Below are 20565 nucleotides of genomic sequence, written 5' to 3' on the forward strand. Positions count from 1 at the left end.
CTGTGATATTCTCATGTTTTGGAGTTAAGCCTCCTGCCTCTGACTTTCAGTCCTTCTCTTACAGTATCCTTATACAGCACAGATGATAAAACAACTAGGTTAATGGTGAACAATTCTCCACATAATTGAGTGACATGCATAGAGATTCACAGAGTTACATAGAGAAGAGAAGAGGTAGGATGGAGATATAGATGACCAGGAGAAGAGGGGAAGTCAAAAGAGGAGAGAGCAATCTAGTCAGTAATCAGTTCCTGAAGTGTTCTCCACAGCCCAGAACACCCAGAGAGATTCACAGAGTTAAGGAGAGAAGAGAAGGGGGAGGAAGGAGATAGAGGTGACCTGGGGGAGAAAAAGGAGATTCAAAAGGGGAGAAAGCAATCAAGCCAGTAATCAAATCCCTAAGTGAAAATGGACACTGAAGATTAGATACTTAAAGATACAAAATGGATAACAAATACAAAGCAAAGATTAAAAATCTAGAATAGAGGTCATTTCATTTTAGTTCAGTCACTCAGTCGTGTCTGACTCTTTGCAACCCCATGAATCGCAGCACGCCAGGCCTCCCTGTCCATCACCAACTCCCAGAGTTCACTCAGATTCATGGCCATCGAGTCAGTGATGCCATCCAGCCATCTCATCCTCTGTCGTCCCCTTCTCCTCCTGCCCCCAATCCCTCCCAGAATCAGAGTCTTTTCCAATGAGTCAACTCTTTGCATGAGGTGGCCAAAGTACTGGAGTTTCAGCTTCAGCATCATTCCTTCCAAAAAAATCCCAGGGCTGATCTCCTTCAGAATGGACTGGTTGGATCTCCTTGCAGTCCAAGGGACTCTCAAGAGTCTTCTCCAACACCACAGTTCAAAAGCATCAATTATTTGGTGCTCAGCCTTCTTCACAGACTCTCAAAAATACAATATAAAAAATACAAAGCAAAATCAATTACAAAGATTAAGACACACACACACACACATATTTGAAACTTGCTTTAAAAATAGGGCCTTTTATTTTTGCAGGGTAATTGTAGGTTATAAAAATGAAAATTAAAGGAATAATAAAGAACTTAATTTTTTTAATGAAAAAGTGTTAATAGTAAAAATATATCTAGCAATTTCTCTGGAGCTGTTATGGGCAGTGTAGGCTCAGTTCAGTTCAGATAATTCCTTGTTCCAGCTTGCACTTTTTGTGTAGGTCTATAGGTCCCCTCCAATGCACTATCAATATTAACTGCAGGGTTTTAATCTGTCGTGCCCATCACTTCCAGAGTGATTCCCTCTCCTTTGTTTATTTTGGCTTCCTCTATTTGCAAGTCTCTTCTGTGTCTAATTTCCCCCCTGACAGAAGGGGGCAAAGGTGATCATTTATTTAGGCTCACTTGTTCAGTTGTGTTGTGGAGAGGGAGGGACTCTCTAAACAAATTTCACTGGCATGTGCAGGGAGTGTTTGCAGTGTATGGACCACAGTGGGTTTGCCCCAGTCCAAGACAGCATGTGCTTCCTGGGTCTACAATGCTTAGGCTTCATGGAGCTCTGCAAGGACACTGTCCCAAGTTGGCCCTGCATTTTATGTACTTCCCAGGTCTAAGCCGCTCAGCTTCTTGGGTACTCCGCAAGGGCACAGACCGGATTGGGCTGTATGTTTTGTGCCCTTCCCAGGTCTGAGCAGCTCAGGTGACCAGGTGATTGGTGAGTGCACTGTCCCAGGTGGGCCATGTGTCTTAATCACCTCCCCGGTCCCAGCTGGTCAGTTTCCCAGGGACGCCGCAAGCATGCCGTCTCAGGTGTGTTGTGTGTCTCCTCTAGGGCACTGATCTCAGGCTGTGACACACCTGGCAGGTGTCAACATCTAGGATCCCAGGAAGACATGGTTAGCAACTTGGAGCCTCACAGTTTGGTGGAGGATACCATCTCTGGGGCTGAGATTGCAGCAGCCCCTTGCCTTCTGACTCTGGCTGTAGTAGGCCTGCCTCTCTGCCTCCAGAGGTGGGAGGGGCCCACACACAGACAGCCAGCTCTCCTTTGTTATTCACTCAATCCTTTGTTCCGTGAGTGTGCCAGGCTGAGAGTTAGAGCATTTTGCAGGAAAGACATATTTTTTGTCTTTTGGAAATCCCACAGTTTGGGTTGCTATCTCACATTAGCTCCCTTAGATTGTTCTCAGGGCACTCAGGCCCAGTCCTTACCCTAAGGACCAGCCTGTGCCTCCTTGCCCAGCCCCGACTCACTGGTGGTAGATGTGAGCATCTAGGCTACTTCTCCTCTGGCAGTTGCAGTTAGGTGCAGAGTCTGTGTTTTGTTTTGTTTTTCTCTTGGTTATGTTGCCCTCTGAGAGTCTAAAACTCCCCCACAGACCTGCCTGTGAGAGGTTTTCCTACTGTGTGGAAACTTCTCCTTCATGACTCCCTCCCCAGGATGGGTCTTGATCCCTCAATCTTCTGTCTCTGTCTTCATCTTTTATATTTTATCCTACCTCCTTTCAAAGAGATTGGGCTGCCTTTCTGGGTGCCTGGTGTTCTCTGCCAGCATTCAGAAGTTGTTTTGTGGAAGTTGCTTGACATTCAAATGATCTTTTGATGAATTTGTGGGGGAGAAAGTGTTCTCCCCGTCCTATTCCTCTGCCATCTTGGGACCCCCTCTCTGGTTTGATCCTTTGTTAGAACAGCTCACAAAAATCAGGGAAACGAATGTGACTCACATTTACAGTAAATGTTATATAGGGTACTATCAACAGTAGAGTGAACAAGTAGGGTACAAAGGGCAGGGCCTGGAGGTGTCTCTCAGGACCTGGGGTGCCCCACCCTCCCGCTATGTGTGTCTACACCAACCTGCAGGCTCAATAAATATGTTCTTTAAAAGCTTTGGTGCAACCAAGTCTCCAGTACCCCAGCCCCACCCTCCCCACTTCCCCTGGGTGTGTGAGTGGGCAGAAAGTCCGCACCCTCTCCTCGCTGGGTGCTTGTGGTGACCAGTCCTTCTGAGGCTACACAGACCCACTCTGAGTCACCTCATCAGCTCAGACTCAGGTGTCATCCAGAGGGGCCTTTGGAGCCGCGAAGACACTTCCAGCACTCAGAAAACACCAAGGGTTTGGGGAGCTCCTGCCAGGGGCCCCAGACACAGGCCAAATATATTTTAGCACAGAGGGCTATCACAAAAGTGAGTACTCTCAAGTTAAGAAAATGTGTTGATATTAAAAAAGTAAAGTAAAATGTTAGAGTTTTTTTCTGTCTGCATGTGCACAGGGCCTAGGGTTTTGCAGTCTCCCTGGACCTGCTTTAAATGTACAGTAGAGCCAGAGTTGGGTTCTGCTCTGATGTAACAACACTCCATAAACTTCTTATCCTTATCACTCAGAGGGAAGACAGAATGAAAACCACAATCACAGAAAACTAATCAAACTGATCACATGGGCCACAGACTAGTCTAACTCAATGAAACTATGAGCCGTAACGTGTAGGGCCATCCAAGATGGTCGGGTCATGGTGGAGAGTTGTGACAAAATGTGGTCCACTGGAGAAGGGAATGGCAAACCCCTTCAGTATTCTTGCCTTGAGAACCCCATGAACAGTGTGAAAAGACTATGTGTGTATCATCTACTAAATCTGGTCACAGTTGACTTAGTAAGATTGCTTTTTCTTTTCCCCCATGAGCTTGCATATCCAGGAATTGATTTTGTTAAGGAAAACTTTCCCTGGTGCTTTTCTCCTTAGCACAATGCCCAGCCAATGAAGTCCGGACAGAATCCTCTGGCGTCATCCTCAGCCCAGGATATCCTGGCAACTATTTTAACTCTCAGACCTGCTCCTGGAGCATCCGAGTGGAACCAAACTACAATATCACCATCTTTGTAGACACATTCCAAAGTGAAAAGCAATTTGACGCACTGGAAATATTTGATGGTAAGTCTCTTCAAACTTTGTTAACAAACCAGCAACCTTGGGACTTCCCTTGTGGTCCAGTGGTTAAGACTCTGAGCTTCCACTCTGGAGGGCGTGGGTTAGATCTCTGGTCAGGGAACAAAGATCCCACATGCCTCTAGGTACAGTCAAAAAAAGAATACATACAAGGGACCTACACATAATATATAAGGATCTTGTTATATTTTGTAATGCACAAACTTGAATATATTCTTAAGACAAATTACATCTCCCCCCCCGCCCCACACACATGGAAAATGAATTATTCTTCGTCTAGTATGGTCTCAGAGATCAAGTGATAGGAAAAACATCACCATGCCCTTCTTAATGTTGCAAATTTAAACCATTGAAATGCTGGTTTAATACACCTTAAAAATGTACTGAATTTACATTAACCACTCTTTAATCCTTTAACATGAGGCTTTAAAGTATGGATGATTTCAGGAACTCTTCCTTTCCTTTCTCCTAAGATTATATTGATCTAGAAGATATTTTAGGAAATTTAAGAGAGCAGAGGGCTATAAGTACTTTAATTGATCTAAATGATTGTTTTACTAGAAATATATAAAAGTAATGGTTCATAGAGTTTTCTGGGTGATAAATGCTATAGTATTCTTAATGTAGAATTTTTTTAGAGATAGTTCCCTGAACAAATGCTAATACTGTTTTCAACGTGAGTCTTATGCATTTTTGTACAATTTTAATGAACATTTTAAAATGACAGTACTCTTCTAAAACATAGTATGTGCTTGAATTGTCGATTTGAAATGAAACTGATGTTAATAATTTTTCTTTATACAGAAGCATTATCATAGCCCCAAAATTAGACCATGATACAATTATGGCTGTAGATAATAACAGGGTTTTCACATGTTTTGATGGATTTGTCACTGAGTTCAGATAAATAACAATCAATTCAGTGAAAAAAAATTGCTGTATTTGATTCTGTGTATGTTTGCATGCTTTTTATTGACTTGATGAATCATAATAGTCAAGTTGCTTCTGTGGATATACAGTAAATTAATTTACGGATTTTCAAAAATGAACAGCTAAATTGGAAATTAAACTCATACTTATATATGTAGAAACAGAGGACTGAAGAGTAATATTTTCATTTTCAGAGTTTTTAAGTGCATGTTAAAACAGACACGTACTATTGAAGACTTTGCCCTTAATCTCTAGGATAGGAAGCAGTAACACACTAGCCAGGTGTACAAACAGGCTTCTTTTGTCAATGAGGAGCTAGGGAAACTGTGCCTTGAGGCTGATTAGATGTCACAAATAGTAAAGGCAGGCAACCAACCTCCAAGGGTTGTGTGTGTGTCTTTGTGTATATATATTCCTATAAATTCTGTATGTAGTTATATATATATTTACATAATCATTCTAAATATATGTGGGTTCTTTTGTTTTACTTTGGTAGAATTGAAAGTTTAGCTGGCAGTGCTTCTACCTCTTCTAATTTCAGAAGCAAAATCGTTATCAATAATTTATGCCCAAAGCATTTTCAGTGTGAGCTCCCTCCAAATACAGACAGATCACACCCATGATAAACCACAAGCAAAATAGTTAATAGAGATAATATCAAAGCAGTTGCTGTCAAAATTGCCAGAGATCTATGAGTAGGTTTGGTTTTACTCTCAAAGATTTTTCTATAAAATGAAAGGTCAGAGTTTCATATGAATAATTTTCTAAGCATTGGCATTTGTGTTGCAGTAAATGTCATGTTCATTGCATCTCTTTTGATTTTTTGAAATGCAGTGGCTGTTTTATACCTCATGAGTTGGCAAAAAAAATAATAAATTGACTATATCAATTTTAAGCTTTATTAACAGCAGTAGCATGGCGCCAGGTGGTGCTAGTGGTAAAGAATCTGCCTGCCAATGCAGGAGACACAAGATATACAGGTTTGTACCATAGGTCAGGAAGATCCCCTGGAGGAGGAAATGGCAACCCACCCCAGTGTTCTTGCTTGGAATATTCCATAGGCAGAGGAGATCAGTGGGTTACAGTCCATGGGGCCACAAAGAGTTGAATATGACTGAGCGACTGAGTGCACACACACACACACACACACAGCTCAAGTAGTGAATATTCCTCAATTTAAAAACAAAATAGGACTTAAGTCATTATAGAACTAAACTGAGAAAGGTGTCAAAATATAGATGGTGGTCTTCACTTGTGCAGAACTTGCTAATTTTCATCTTAATAAAAGAGATGGTACTGCTGTTCATTATGGACATGTATATTTTTAAACAATAATCCTTTAGAAAGTCTGTTACATGATAAGCAAAGACAAGAGATGAAAGATGATGAAGGATTACATGTTTAATTAAGAATATCTGAAACTTGACTCGAACTGGTCATAGCAAACACCCTCTTCCAACAACACAAGAGAAGACTCTACACATGGACATCACCAGATGGTCAACACCGAAATCAGATTGATTCTATTCTTTGCAGCCAAAGATGGAGAAGCTCTATACAGTCAACAAAAACAACACCAGGAGTTGACTATGGCTCAGATCATGAACTCCTTATTGCCAAATTCAGACTTAAATTGAAGAAAGTAGGGAAAACCGCTACACCATTCAGTATGACCTAAATCAAATCCCTTATGATTATACAGTGGAAGTGAGAAATAGATTTAAGGGTCTAGATCTGATAGAGTGCCTGATGAACTATGGAATGAGGTTCGTGACATTGTACAGGAGACAGGGATCAAGACCATCCCCATGGAAAAGAAAAGCAAAAAAGCAAAATGGCTGTCTGGGGAGGCCTTACAAATAGCTGTGAAGAGAGGTGAAAAGCGAAGGAGAAAAGGAAAGATATAAGCATCTGAATGCAGAGTTCCAAAGAATAGCAAGAAGAGACAAGAAAGCCTTCTTCAGCGATGAGTGCAAAGAAATCGAGGAAAACAACAGAATGGGAAAGACTTGAGATCTCTTCCAGAAAATTAGAGATAGCAAGGGAACATTTCATGCAAAGATGGGCTCAATAAAGGACAGAAATGGTATGAACCTAACAGAAGCAGAAGATATTAAGAAGAGGTGGCAAGAATACACAGAAGAACTGTACAAAAAAGATCTTCATGACCCAGATAATCATGATGATGTGATCACTAATCTAGAGCCAGACATCTTGGAATGTGAAGTCAAGTGGGCCTTAGAAAGCATCACTATGAACAAAGCTAGTGGAGGTGATGGAATTCCAGTAGAGCGGTTTCAAATCCTGAAAGATGATGCTGTGAAAGTGCTGCACTCAATATGCCACCAAGTTTGGAAAACTCAGCAGTGGCCACAGGACTGGAAAAGGTCAGTCCTCATTCCAATCCCAAAGAAAGGCAATGCCAAAGAATGCTAAAACTACCACATGATTGCACTCATCTCACATGCTAGTAAAGTAATGCTCAAAATTCTCCAAGCCAGACTTCAGCAACACGTGAACCATGAACTCCCTGATGTTCAAGCTGGTTTTAGAAAAGGCAGAGAAACCAGAGATCAAATTGCCAACATCCGCTGGATCATGGAAAAAGCAAGAGAGTTCCAGAAAAACATCTATTTCTGCTTTATTGACTATGCCAAAGCCTTTGACTGTGTGGATCACAATCAACTGTGGAAAATTCTGAGAGAGATGACAATACCAGACCACCTGACCTGCCTCTTGAGAAACCTATATGCAGGTCAGGAAGCAAGAGTTAGAACTAGACATGGAACAACAGACTGGTTCCAAATAGGAAAAGGAGAACGTCAAGGCTGTATATTGTCACCCTGCTTATTTAACTTCTATGCAGAGTACATCATGAGAAACGCTGGACTGGAAGAAACAAAAGCTGAAATCAAGATTGCCAGGAGAAATATCAATAACCTCAGATATGCAGATGACACCACCCTTATGGCAGAAAGTGAAGAGGAGCTAAAAAGCCTCTTGATGAAAGTGAGAGAGGAGAGTGAAAAGGTTGGCTTAAAGCTCAACATTCAGAAAACGAAGATCATGGCATCTGGTCCCATCACTTCATGGGAAATAGATGGGGAAACAGTAGAAACAGTGTCAGACTTTATTTTTTTGGGCTCCCAAATCACTGCAGATGGTGATTGCAGCCATGAAATTAAAAGACACTTACTCCTTGGAAGAAAAGTTGTGACCAACCTAGATAGTATATTCAAAAGCAGAGACATTACTTTGCCGACTAAGGTCCGTCTAGTCAAGGCTATGGTTTTTCCAGTGGTCATGTATGGATGTGAGAGTTGGACTGTGAAGAAGGCTGAGCACTGAAGAATTGATGCTTTTGAACTGTGGTGTTGGAGAAGACTCTTGAGCGTCCCTTGGACTGCAAGGAGATCCAACCAGTCCAATCTGAAGGAGATCAACCCTGGGATTTCTTTGCAAGGAATGATGCTAAAGCTGAAACTCCAATACTTTGGCCACCTCATGCGAAGAGTTGACTCATTGGAAAAGACTCTGATGCTGGGAGAGATTGGGGGCAGGAGGAGAAAGGGACAACCCAGGATGAGATGGCTGGATGGCATCACAGACTTGATGGACATGAGTCTGAGTGAACTCTGAGAGTTGGTGATGGACAGGGAGGCCTAGAGTGCTGCGACTCATGGGGTCGCAAAGAGTCGGACACGACTGAGCGATTGAACTGAACTGAAAAATGACACTTTAAAATTGTATAAATTCAGGTAAATTTATTTCCCAGTGGCATTTCATTTTAGAATATAAATTATCTCTTCAAACAACAAGTAAAAACCACAGACAACACTTGTCCATAGTATTCTCCAGGCAAGAGTACTGGAATGGATTGCCATTTCCTCCTCCAGGAAATCTTCATGACCCAGGGATTACACCCAAGTTTCCTGCATCTCCTGCATTGGCAGGAAAGCCATGAAGCCTGTTAGAATTTGAGATGGCATCAAGGGGTGTCCTGGAGGAGACCTTAAAGTGTGGATGCAGCTTCTGAATTCTATAGAATGACTTGTCTCAACAAATAGTGTAAGGTTACAGTGATGAGAATAATGCCAGTGACTATTAACTATGTTAAGTATTAGCTTTGTTTTTCTTTTCAATTTTTAAAAATTAAATATACAGAAAGGGTTTTTTTAATGTATATGGGCATGGACTTATTACTTGATGTATTGCATTTTAGTATTTTGTCAGATTTATCTTGTGTATTATTTTTTTCAAAGAAGCAACAAGTTCAGTCAATTTAGGAGCTCCTTGCACACCCAGTTCACTTGCACCTCTCCTGGAGGCATTTAATATTGTGAAGTGTCATGCATGTGCATGATTCATGGTTCATTTCCTATCTCTATCAGTCTATCGATCTGTCTATCTACTACCAAGTACCATCTCCTATCTATACACTCACAGACATGAACATTCACACAGTTTGTATATTGTACACTTTTGAATGTTTACACAATTGTTATCCTATTATATTTATTTGCAAATAGATTTCACTTCTAAATATCATTTTTAATCTGTGTAGTAGAATTTCTTTGAAAACATTTTTAATATCTTTTTAAACTCCAAACCAGAATCTAAATTTCCCTATAAAAATTGCTAGAATATACATTTTGCTATACAAACATTTGTACACATATTCTGGAGTTTATAAAAAATATAATTAAAACCTACAGGTGTATTGGCTATTACTAAACTGCTCTCCAAGGTGATTGTACTAATTTTTACTTTCACTGCTTCCATTTAGTCACTAAGCTGTATCCAACTCTTTGTGACCCCATGGTCTGTAGCCTGCCAGGGTCCTCCATTCCCAAGCATGAATCCTAGAGTGGGTTGCCATTTCCTTCTCCAGGGGATCTTCCCAGCCCAGGGACTGAACCCATGTCTCCTGCATTGGCAGACAGATTCTTTACCACTGAGCCGCCTGGGAAGCGTGTACAGTAAAAGCTATGTACAGATGTGAGAGTTGGACCATAAAGAAGGCTGAGCACCAAAGAATTAATGCTTTCAAATTATGGTGCTGGTGCTCTCTCTTCTTGAGAGTTCCTTGGACTGTAAGAAGATCAAACCAGTCAATCCTGAAGGAAATCAACCCTGACTATTCATTAAAAGGACTGCTACTGAAGCTGAAGCTCCAATACTTTGGCCACCTGATGCAAAGAGCCAACTCATTGAAAAAGACTCTGATGCTGGGAAAGATTGGGGGCAAAAGGAGAAATGGGGCCACAGAGGATGAGATGGTTGCATGGCATCACCGACTCAATGGACATGAATTTGAGCAAACTCTGGGAGATATGAAGGATAGGGAAGCCTGGAGTGCTGCAGTCCAGAAGGTCCCAAAGAACTGGTTGACTTAGGGACTGAACAACAGTACTTTTACTAGTATTCAATTCCCTATATTGATTCAATGTTGCATATACTAATAGTAGTGGGAACTATTTTCTTTTTTTAAATTACTACCATTTTATAAGTAACATTTTCATTTCAAGTATTATGTATTAATAGCATATATATCTTAAATTATTTTGGTTGGCTATTACTTCTTTTATTGTTATTATTTTTATGAGGAACTGTATCTGTTGCTTTATTTGGAGTTCTTTGTCTCCTTTGGAACTAAATAGCTGTATATTGTATAGTTAGACTCCAACTTAATCAAAAGCTAAAAGTAGTCTGTATTTGTAGGTGCTAATTCATATCATAACTTTTTTGCTTTTTTTTGTTTCATTTAGGGTCTTCTGGTCAAAGTCCTCTGTTAGTGGTCTTGAGTGGAAACCATACTGAACAATCAAATTTTACAAGCAAGAGTAATCAGTTGTATCTCCGCTGGTCCACTGACCATGCAACCAGTAAAAAAGGATTCAAGATTCGTTATTCAGGTCAGTAAGTGAAGTTAAGGTTTAATAGTAAAGTGTTAATATAAAGGTTCTGCATTAAATTTTAAAAATTAAAGGTTTATACTATAAACCTAATTTCTAAAAATTAATTTGTAACTTCAATAGAAATAATTTGATGAAATCACTCTGAGTGATATCTATAAACTGTGTTAGGAAAAATAAACTATCTGTTGATTAATATTAATAAATATTTTTGCTAGCATCATAACCCATTGAATTGCATGCCACAGAAAGCAGAGTTTCTTTCCCCCAAAATAAAATACTATAATTTAATATAAATATATAATAATATCCCCTGGAGAAGGAAATGGCAACCCACTTCAGTATTCTTGCCTGGAGAATGCCATGGACAGAGGAGCTTGGTGGGCTACAGTCCACGGAGTTGCAAAGAGTCGGACACGACTGAGCGACTTCACACTCACGCATATTATAATATAAACAAAACATATTTTAGTTTTAAAGTATGTTTAAAAGCTAAGGAGACAAACAGGACAGGAGGAGATAATTATATTGCATTTAATTTTATCAGTAATAATAACACCTTATGATTAGTAGCATGTCTTTTTATTGATTATATTTTATATGTCTCTTTATGAGATACTATATATATAAATATATACACACACATGTAACCATATACAAAATAAATGTTTACATATATATTTCCTTATCAACATTTAAAGGACTTTGTTTTTTCCCCATATAGTTCATTTATTTTCTGTCAGTAGTTTTTTATATTAATTAAATCAGTTAATATACTTCTGAAAGATTAGATCCTCTCAATGTGGCTAGCCCTACAAAAGTTGTAGACAGACAATCTAAAATCCTCATATTTTCATTACTAAGCAAAATATCTAACCTTTTCTCAGTGTTACTACAATATCCATGCTAACAACTGAGGTCCATCTCCCAAGAGAGACAGATGCCCACTCTATGCATTTTTATGGACCAGTGTAACTCCCAGGGGTTGCTTATTCCAAGTCTGTTGTGCATTGTCAGTGAAGGGCAACATCCTGTGGACAGAGAAAGGTGTTAGTAGTTTCAAGAATATTTTTGCTGTCTCTGATTGGTAGGTATCATGAAATGATGAAAAGCGTTGAAAAAGCATTAGTGTTTTGAAATGTCTGTTGAGGGAAAGACAGAGAATCTGAAATTCACTCGTGTGTCCTCTACAAAGTCTAATAAAACATGCCTAGATCTTTGTTTTCCCCTTTCACTAAAGTAGCCATTCAAAAAGCTTATCAGCAAGAGTTCACAGTTGAAATCCCTTCATTGGAATGGGTATTGAGATCATTAGGACAATGACTGGATTTTTGTTCATCAAATTCCTTGTTCTGAAAAATAAATACTCAAGCCTGTAGAATTGTTTGAATTTATTTCTAATGAGTAAAAATGGATATTGCAGGGGTAATCATGGTGAACATAATTTATCTTGTTTTATCTGTGGCAAATTACTTAATAGCCTGGTGGTGTGACTACACCTTGAATTCTGTCACTCAAAGGATATTTTCATTCATTATAGAACAAGATGATTCTCTTTGTTGGGAAATCAGGAAAAAGAAGAATTTAAAGTGAAGGCTATAAACTGTTGTTTTGTGCGTGGACATATCTATGTATCTCTCTATAGATATAGATACAGATAGATCTCTGAACAGCTTTTCAGTTAAAATTCGATGGTGGTTCAATGACCACTGCTAGGAGTCCATCACCAGTAGTTTTAGAGCAGTGATCCCTGGACTATAGTACGTGGGCCAGGGAGCTACAGCCCATTATATGACTACGTGTTGCACCACAAATCCTCGCCTTACGCATGTCAACTATTGGTCATTGGGTGTAAGAACCATATAACTGATCTACATAATTGACAAACAAAACACAGCAACAACAAAAGCAAGTGCTTGTACGTCATTGTTCAAGTCAATTCAATAAACTGCTAAGTGATTGTTGAGGTAGTAATGGTCATTCACTATTAAATCAAGGGTGTGCATGTGTGCTAAGTTGCTTCAGTCATGTCTGTTTCTTTGCGACCCCTGGAGGTAGCCCACTAGGCTCCTCTGTCCATGAGATTCTCGAGGCAAGAATATGGAGTGGGTTGCCATGCCCTTCTCCAGGGGATCTTCCTGACCCAGTGATTGAACCCACATTTCTTAAGTCCCCTGGCTTGGCAAGTGGGTTCTTTACTACAAGCACCACCTGGTAAACCTGTTAAATCAAGTACCTAGAAGTTAATGATAAGTTGTGGGCTTCCCTGTCGCTCAGCTGGTAAAGAATCAGCCCTCAATGCAGGAGATCTGGTTTTGATCCCTGGGTTGGGAAGATTCCTTGGAAAAGGGAAAGGCTATCCACTGCAGTGTTCTGGCCCAGAGAATTACATAGACTGTATTGCCCATGGGGTCACAAAGAGCTGAACACAACTGAGTGACTTTCACTTTCAGTGTTGGGAGAGTCAGAACTACAGAATGGGTGTTGTAAATACACCCAGACCCCAGCAGAGCCAGCTGCACCCATGTCTTCCATCCCTGATGCCTCCTTGACTGCCACCCTCCATTACCTGCTCTTCCAAGGCAGCACCAGCAGAGTGCAACGCTTTGACCCTGGTCCTTTTAATTCTTAGCATGGCCAGAAATCAAACAGGCAGGACCCTGTGTTCTAATCTTCCCCTGTTTTCTGCGCCATGTTTCCTTGGGCTTCCCAGGTGCGCTAGGGGTAAAGAACCCATCTGCCAATGTAGGAAACTTAAGAGATGTGGTTTTGATCCCTGGGTTGGGAAGGACCCCTGGAGAAGGAAATGAGAACCCACTCCAGTATTCTTGCCTGGATGATTCCACTGACAGAGGGGCCTGGCGGGCTACAGTCCACGGGATCTCACAGAGTCAGACATGACTGAGTGACATAGCATTCTCACCATGTCTTCCTGCTTGGGCCTCTCTGTATCTTGTTCTAGATGAGTTAGAAAAGAACTAATGATGATAGAAGGAACTATCAGTGGGAAAGGAAACAGTTATTGGACCCTATCAGTTCAGTCCCTTAGTCATTTCCAACTCTCTGCGACCTCATGGACTACAGCACGCCAGGCCTCCCTGTTCATCACAGCTCCCGGAGTTTACTCAAACTCATGTCCATTGAGTCGGTGATGCCATCTAACTACCTCATCCTCTGTCATCCCCTTCTCCTCCTGCCTTCAATATTTCCAGCATCATGGTCTTTTCAAATGAGTCAGCTCTTTGCATCAGGTGACCAAAATATTGGAGGTTCAGCTTCAACCATCAGTCCTTCCAATGAACACCCAGGACTGATCTCCTTTAGGATGGACTGGTTGGATCTCCTTGCAGTCCAAGGGACTCTCAAGAGTCTTCTCCAGCACCACAGTTAAAAAGCATCAATTCTTCGGTTCTCAGCTTTCTTTATAGTCCAACTCTCACATCCATACATGACTACTGGAAGAACCATAGATTTGACTAGATGGACCTTTGTTGGTGAAGTAATGTCTCTGTTTTTTAATATGCTATCTAGGTTGGTCATAGATTTTCTTCCAAGGATCAAGCGTCTTTTAATTTCATGGCTGCAGTCAGCATTTGCAGTGATTTTGGAGCCCCTAAAAGTAAAGTTTCTCACTGTTTCCATTGTTTCCCCATCTATTTGCCATGATGGGACTGGATGCCATGATCTTAGTTTTCTGAATATTGAGTTTTAAGGCAACTTTTTCACACCACTCTTTCTCTTTCATCAAGAGGCTCTTTAGTTCTTCACTTTCTACCATATGGGTGGTGTCATCTGCACATCTGAGGTTATTGATATTTCTCCTGGAAATCTTGATTCCAGCTTATGCTTCATCCAGTCCAAGATTTCACATGATGTACTCTGCATATAAGTTAAATAAGCAGGGTGACAATATACAGCCTTGACATAGTCCTTTCCTGATTTGGAACTAGTCTGTTGTTCCATGTCCAGTTCTAACTGTTGTTTTTTGACCTGCATATGGGTTTCTCAGGAGGCAGGTAAGGTGGTCTGGCATTCCCATCACTTGAAGAATTTTCCAGTTTGTTGTAATCCATACAGTCAAAGGCTTTGGTCTAGTCAATAAAGCAGAAGTAGATGTTTTCTTGGAACTCTTGCTTTTCTGATGATCCAACAGATGTTGGCAATTTGTTCTCTGGTTCCTCTGCCTTTTCTGAATCCAGCTTGAACATTTGGATGTTCACAGTTCACATACTGTTGAAGCCTGGCTTGGAGAATTTTGAGCATTACTTTGCTAGCATGTGAGATGAATGCAATTGTGCAGTAGTTTGAACATTCTTTGGCATTGCTTTTCTTTGGGATTGGAATGTAAGCTGACCTTTTCCAGTCCTGTGGCCACTGCTGAGCTTTCCAAATTTGCTGACATATTTAGTGCCACACTTTCACAGCATCATCTTTTAGGATTTGAAATAGCTCAACTGAAATTCCATCATCTCCACTAGCTTTTTTTGTAGTCATGCTTCCTAAGGTCCACTCGACTTCTCTTTCCAGGATGTCTGTCTCTAGCTGAGTGATCACATTATCATGGTTATCTGGGTCATGAAGATCTTTTTTGTTTAATTCTGTGTATTCTTGCCACCTCTTCTTAATATCTTCTGCATCTGTTAGGTCCATACAATTTCTGTCCTTTATTGTGCCCATCTTTGCATGGAATGTTCCCTTGGTATCTCTAATTTTCTTGAAGAAAGAAAATAAGGTTCTGTTGTACCCTATAGAGTTAGACAATTATCCTGCTGTTCCTCTCTCTTAACAGACTGAACTGTGACAAAAACCCACCCCAAGAACCATGTAGTCCCACTGCCCCTTCAGGAGCATTTCAGGCTTTATCTCTAAACTTGGCCAGGGTCTACATTCTGCTGGTCTTCCTAGTTTTTATTATTATTTTAACTTCTTGACACAATAATTCTCAGTAGTTGGTAGCTGAGGTGCCTAAGTATACTCATACCTTCCCTAAGCCAAATATTTTTGTTCACTCAAAACTTAAAATAGATAGTCTCAAACAGTTGAACACAGAAAATGCCGTGACCAGTAGGACACGAGTTTCTTCTAAGAGTTAGTGGATTTTACATTAATAAAAATGAGTCTGTTAAAAAAAAAAAAAAAGAAAGAAACAGCACTTCAGAAGACCCTCTGGCTGAGACTATTCTCTGAGGATACATCTCACAGAAGCATGGTTGACAACCTAGCCAGACACACAGACATCACTTCTTGGCAATGCTCTGATGTGAAGTCTTCAGAAGGTTCCTTCTGAATTTATTTCTAAGGAAAAGTTTGGCATTAAGCCTTCAGACCTGTGTGTGTGTGTGCTTTCGATGCGGAACCCCCACAGGGGAGTGGGACATTTAAAACCTCTTCTTTAAAAGGAACCCTGGCTTTCCAGGACTTCACAGCTTTCTTTAGTTTAGGTTTTATTCATCTAAAGGAGGTTCATAGGATTTTATGCTGTGGTGAAACTGGTCTTGTGAGAGTAAACTGAGTTTCTTTATCTAAATGTGTAAATAAAATGCAGAGCCTTTTAGTCACTGAAAGGTTAGATTCTGTGTAGGTAAGACTGATTTTCACAATTCCTATCTTTAATTTTTGAAAATCTCCCTGAAAATGCAATGATTAAAGCTGTTGAAACATGGTCATCAAAAAAGATGTTCACGACCCAGATAATCACGATGGTGTGATTATCACTCACCTAGAGCCAGACATCCTGGAATGTGAAGTCAAGTGGGCCTTAGAAAGCATCACTACGAACAAAGCTAGTGGAGGTGATGGCATTCCAGTTGAGCTGTTTCAAATCCTGAAAGATGATGCTGTGAAAGTACTGCACTCAATATGCCAGCAAATTTGGAAAACTCAGCAGTGGACACAGGACTGGAAAAGGTCAGTTTTCATTACAATCCCAAAGAAAGGCAATGCCAAAGAATGCTCAAACAACTGCACAATTACACTCATCTCACACGGTAGTAAAGTAATGCTTAAAATTCTCCAAGCCAGGCTTCAGCAATATGTGATCCGTGAACTTCCAGATGTTCAAGTTGGATTTAGAAAAGGCAGAGGAACCAGAGATCAAATTGCCAACATCTGCTGGATCATGGAATAAGCAAGAGAGTTCCAGAAAAATATCTATTTCTGCTTTATTGACTATGCCAAAGCCTTTGTCTGTGTGGATCACACTAAACTGTGGAAAATTTGAAAGAGATGGGAATACCTGACCACCTGACCTGCCTCTTGAGAAATTTGTATGCAGGTCAGGAAGCAACAGCTAGAACTGGACATGGAACAACAGACTGGTTCCAAATAGGGAAAGGAGTCCATCAAGGCTGTATATTGTCACCCTGCTTATTTAACTTATATGCAGAGTACAACATGAGAAACACAAGCTGGAATCAAGATTACCAGGAGAAATATCAATAATCTCAGATATGCAGATGACACCACCCTTATGGCAGAAGGCGAAGAGGAAGTAAAAAGCCTCTTGATGAAAGTGAAAGAGGAAAGTGAAAAAGTTGGCTTAAAGCTCAACATTCAGAAAACAAAGGTCATGGCATCCGGTCCCATCACTTCATGGGAAATAGATGGGGAAACAGTGGAAACAGTGTCAGACTTTATTTTTTTGGGCTCCAAAATCACTGCAAAAGGTGACTGCAGCCATGAAATTAAAAGACACTTGATCCTTGGAAGAAAATCTATGACCAACCTAGATAGCATGTTGAAGAGCAGAGACATTACTTTGCCGACTAAGGTCTGTCTGTTCAAGGCTATGATTTTTCCAGTGGTCATGTATGGATGTGAGAGTTGGACTGTGAAGAACGCTGAGCACTGAAGAATTTATGCTTTTGAACTATGGTGTTGGAGAAGGCTCTTGAGAGTCCCTTGGACTGCAAGGAGATCCAACCAGTCCATTCTGAAGGAGATCAGCCCTGGGTGTTCTTTAGAAGGAATGATGCTAAAGCTGAAACTCCAGTACTTTGGCCACCTCATGGGAAGAGTTGACTCATTGGAAAAGACTCTGATGCTGGGAGGGATTGGGGGCAGGAGGAGAAGGGGACGACAGAGGATGAGATGGCTGGATGGCATCACGGACTTGATGGACATGAGTCTGAGTGAACTCCAGGAGTTGATGATGGACAGGGAGGCCTGGCGTGCTGTGATTCATGGGGTCACAAGGAGTTGGACATGACTCAGCGACTGAACTGAACTGAACTGAACGTGGTCATCAACATAAAGTAGTGCATTTTCTTCAAAGATGGTATTCAAATCCCACATGTTAAAAAGAGGCTACCTCATGATACAATTCTCAGGATTCATTAAACAACAAGGAGAAAATTAATGGCCTTGATTGTAAGATATTATATTCTTAAATTTTCTCCATTTTATCGATACTTTTTTTTTTTTTGGTCAAAAAGTCAAAATTCCACCACCACATTGATTAATAGATGTAAATAATAAAAACTTCAAACTCAAGAGACTTGACCCTTGGGTCTAGATTTCTTGGATTTTTTAAAAATGATAACTTTTGATTTTTTTTGGATTATTTATTTATCTTTTTATTTTATATTGGAATATAACCCATTAACAATACTGTAATACTGTGACCATTTCAGGTGCAAAGCAGAGTGACTCAGCTATACATTTTTTTTTAATTGATTTTTTTAGACTTTTTTTGTTTTTTTTGAAGTTTCGGATCACAGCCAAATTGATAGGAAGTTCCAGAGATTTTCCCTATACTCCTTGGCTTCTGTCTCCTTGTTCACATCATCAACAGAGGCTACATTTGTTAACCTACACTGACACGTCATTATCACCCAAGGTCCATAGTTCACACTGGGTTCACTCTTGGTATTGAATATCCTGTGGATATAGACAAATGTAAATTGACATTAACCCACCATTGTGGATTCATGTAGCGTATTTTCACTGCTGAAAAATCCTTTGAGCTCCACTGTCCTTTCCCCATCAGCCTCTGGAAACCACTAATCTTTTTACTTCTTCCAGAGTTTTACCTTTTCTAGAATGTCATAAGGTTGGAATCATGCAGTATGTACCCCTTTTAGGTTGGTTTCTTTCACTTGATCATATGCAATTAAGGCTCCTCCATGGCTTTTGACAGATCATTTATTTTTAGCCTTGAATAATATTGCATTGTCTGGGTGGACTACAGTTGGTTTATTCATTTACCTACTGAAGGGCACCTTGGTTGCTTCTGAGTTTTGGCAACTCTGAATAATGCTGCTATGAACATCTGGGCATAGGTTTCTGTGTAAATAAGCTTTTAGCTCCTTTGGGTAACTACAAGGAGCATGATTGCTGGATCGTGTGATAAGAGTGTGTGTAGTTTTGCAAGAAACTGCCACACTGTCTTCCAGGGTGGCTGCACCATTTTGGATCCCCGTCAGCAATGAATGAGTGTTCCTTTTGCGCCACACCCTTGCATCCACAACCGCAACACTTTTGTACTTGAAGATGCTTTTAGTAAAGCTTCTGTATCAGTGCTGATTTCCCACTATTTTAACAATAAGAGACTCTCTTTCATTTATATGTCTCTTACCAAGCAAAATGCAGCATTTATTTATTTCTTTATGTATGTGTGTTTGTGTGCCCACAGCACCTTACTGCAGCTTGACCCACACCGTGAAGAATGGTGGTGTTTTAAATAGGACTGCAGGAGAAGTTGGAAGTAAAGTGCAGTATTTCTGCAAACCTGGGTATCGGATGATTGGCCATAGCAATGCCACCTGTAGACGGAATCCAGTTGGCATGTATCAGTGGGATTCCCTTGCTCCACTCTGCCAGGGTAAGAAATGTGTTTTTCATTCCCAAACTTGAGTTCAATTTATTGCTCTTATTTTAATCACAACTTACTAGAGTTGTGATTATGGATTAAAAGGTAAGGGAAAATTGAATGTGAGTTCATAAAAACAAATTAAACTTTCTACTGCCCGTGCAAACACTTCTAACATTTGCACTAGGCTTGATTGAGCTTTATAGCCTGAATTCATAGGATGGTTTGAACACACTCAGTAGATACTGTGTAAAGTTATCTTAATATTTGACTTATATTTCATTTTGAAATTAAAAACTGTGTTATCCAACTTAGAGTTTTCTTGACAGTTGTATAAATTTTAAAAAATCAATTACTGAAGCTCATTTTCCCTTCTCGTAGATTAAAAACTCATACTTTGAGCCACACACTGCATATTTCATTTTCTTTTGGTCACTTAAAGCTAGGACTTGTTAGAGTTGATTTCAATATCTCATGCCTTTTGCCCCATTTTATCTCCCATATGCATAAAAATCATATTTCCAAATAAGGCATTTTAATTTTAATTGAAGACTTTGAAGTCATGAAATTTTCACAGTTTTATCTTATCAAAATGTATATGCATAATGAAATATATTGGTCTTTGATAACTAATTACATTTTATGAATGGAACCTCATATGGATTTCCTTGTTTCCAGCTTTCATTAGATATTAGACTTTCTAGTGTCGCTTTCTGAGACAATAATAGATATTTATCACAATGTTGTATGTCTGTTTAACCACAAGAAGTTAATCAGACATCAAGCCTGCATCATTTATGTTTTACCTCCAGAAATTCTTCTTTAATGTAAGATAAACATAAGATCCAATGAGCTTGTTTCATTAGGAATGATTTTTCTTTTCCAAGAAGAGTTCTTTTTCTTTCAAAAGAAGAAATGCTTCTCATTTTCTTTAAATGTTTCATTATTCTCTGCCTATAAAGGAGGATTATTGCTCAGAGAACAGCCCCATGGGCTACCTGTCC

General features: G+C 40.0%; 1 protein-coding gene across 1 annotated transcript in view; it reads left to right on the forward strand.

The window, feature by feature from the left end:
• CSMD1 (CUB and Sushi multiple domains 1) overlaps positions 1 to 20565 on the forward strand; it is a 1675023-nt gene that overhangs the window by 1530936 nt on the left and 123522 nt on the right. Inside the window, exons 47-49 of the mRNA XM_068971399.1 lie at positions 3704 to 3892; positions 10606 to 10752; positions 19385 to 19573. Of these exons, the coding sequence (XP_068827500.1) occupies positions 3704 to 3892; positions 10606 to 10752; positions 19385 to 19573 (525 nt within the window). The remainder of the gene's footprint in view (positions 1 to 3703; positions 3893 to 10605; positions 10753 to 19384; positions 19574 to 20565) is intronic.

This window comes from Capricornis sumatraensis, chromosome 4, assembly GCF_032405125.1.
Source record: "Capricornis sumatraensis isolate serow.1 chromosome 4, serow.2, whole genome shotgun sequence".
NCBI classification, from domain to species: Eukaryota; Metazoa; Chordata; class Mammalia; order Artiodactyla; family Bovidae; genus Capricornis; species Capricornis sumatraensis.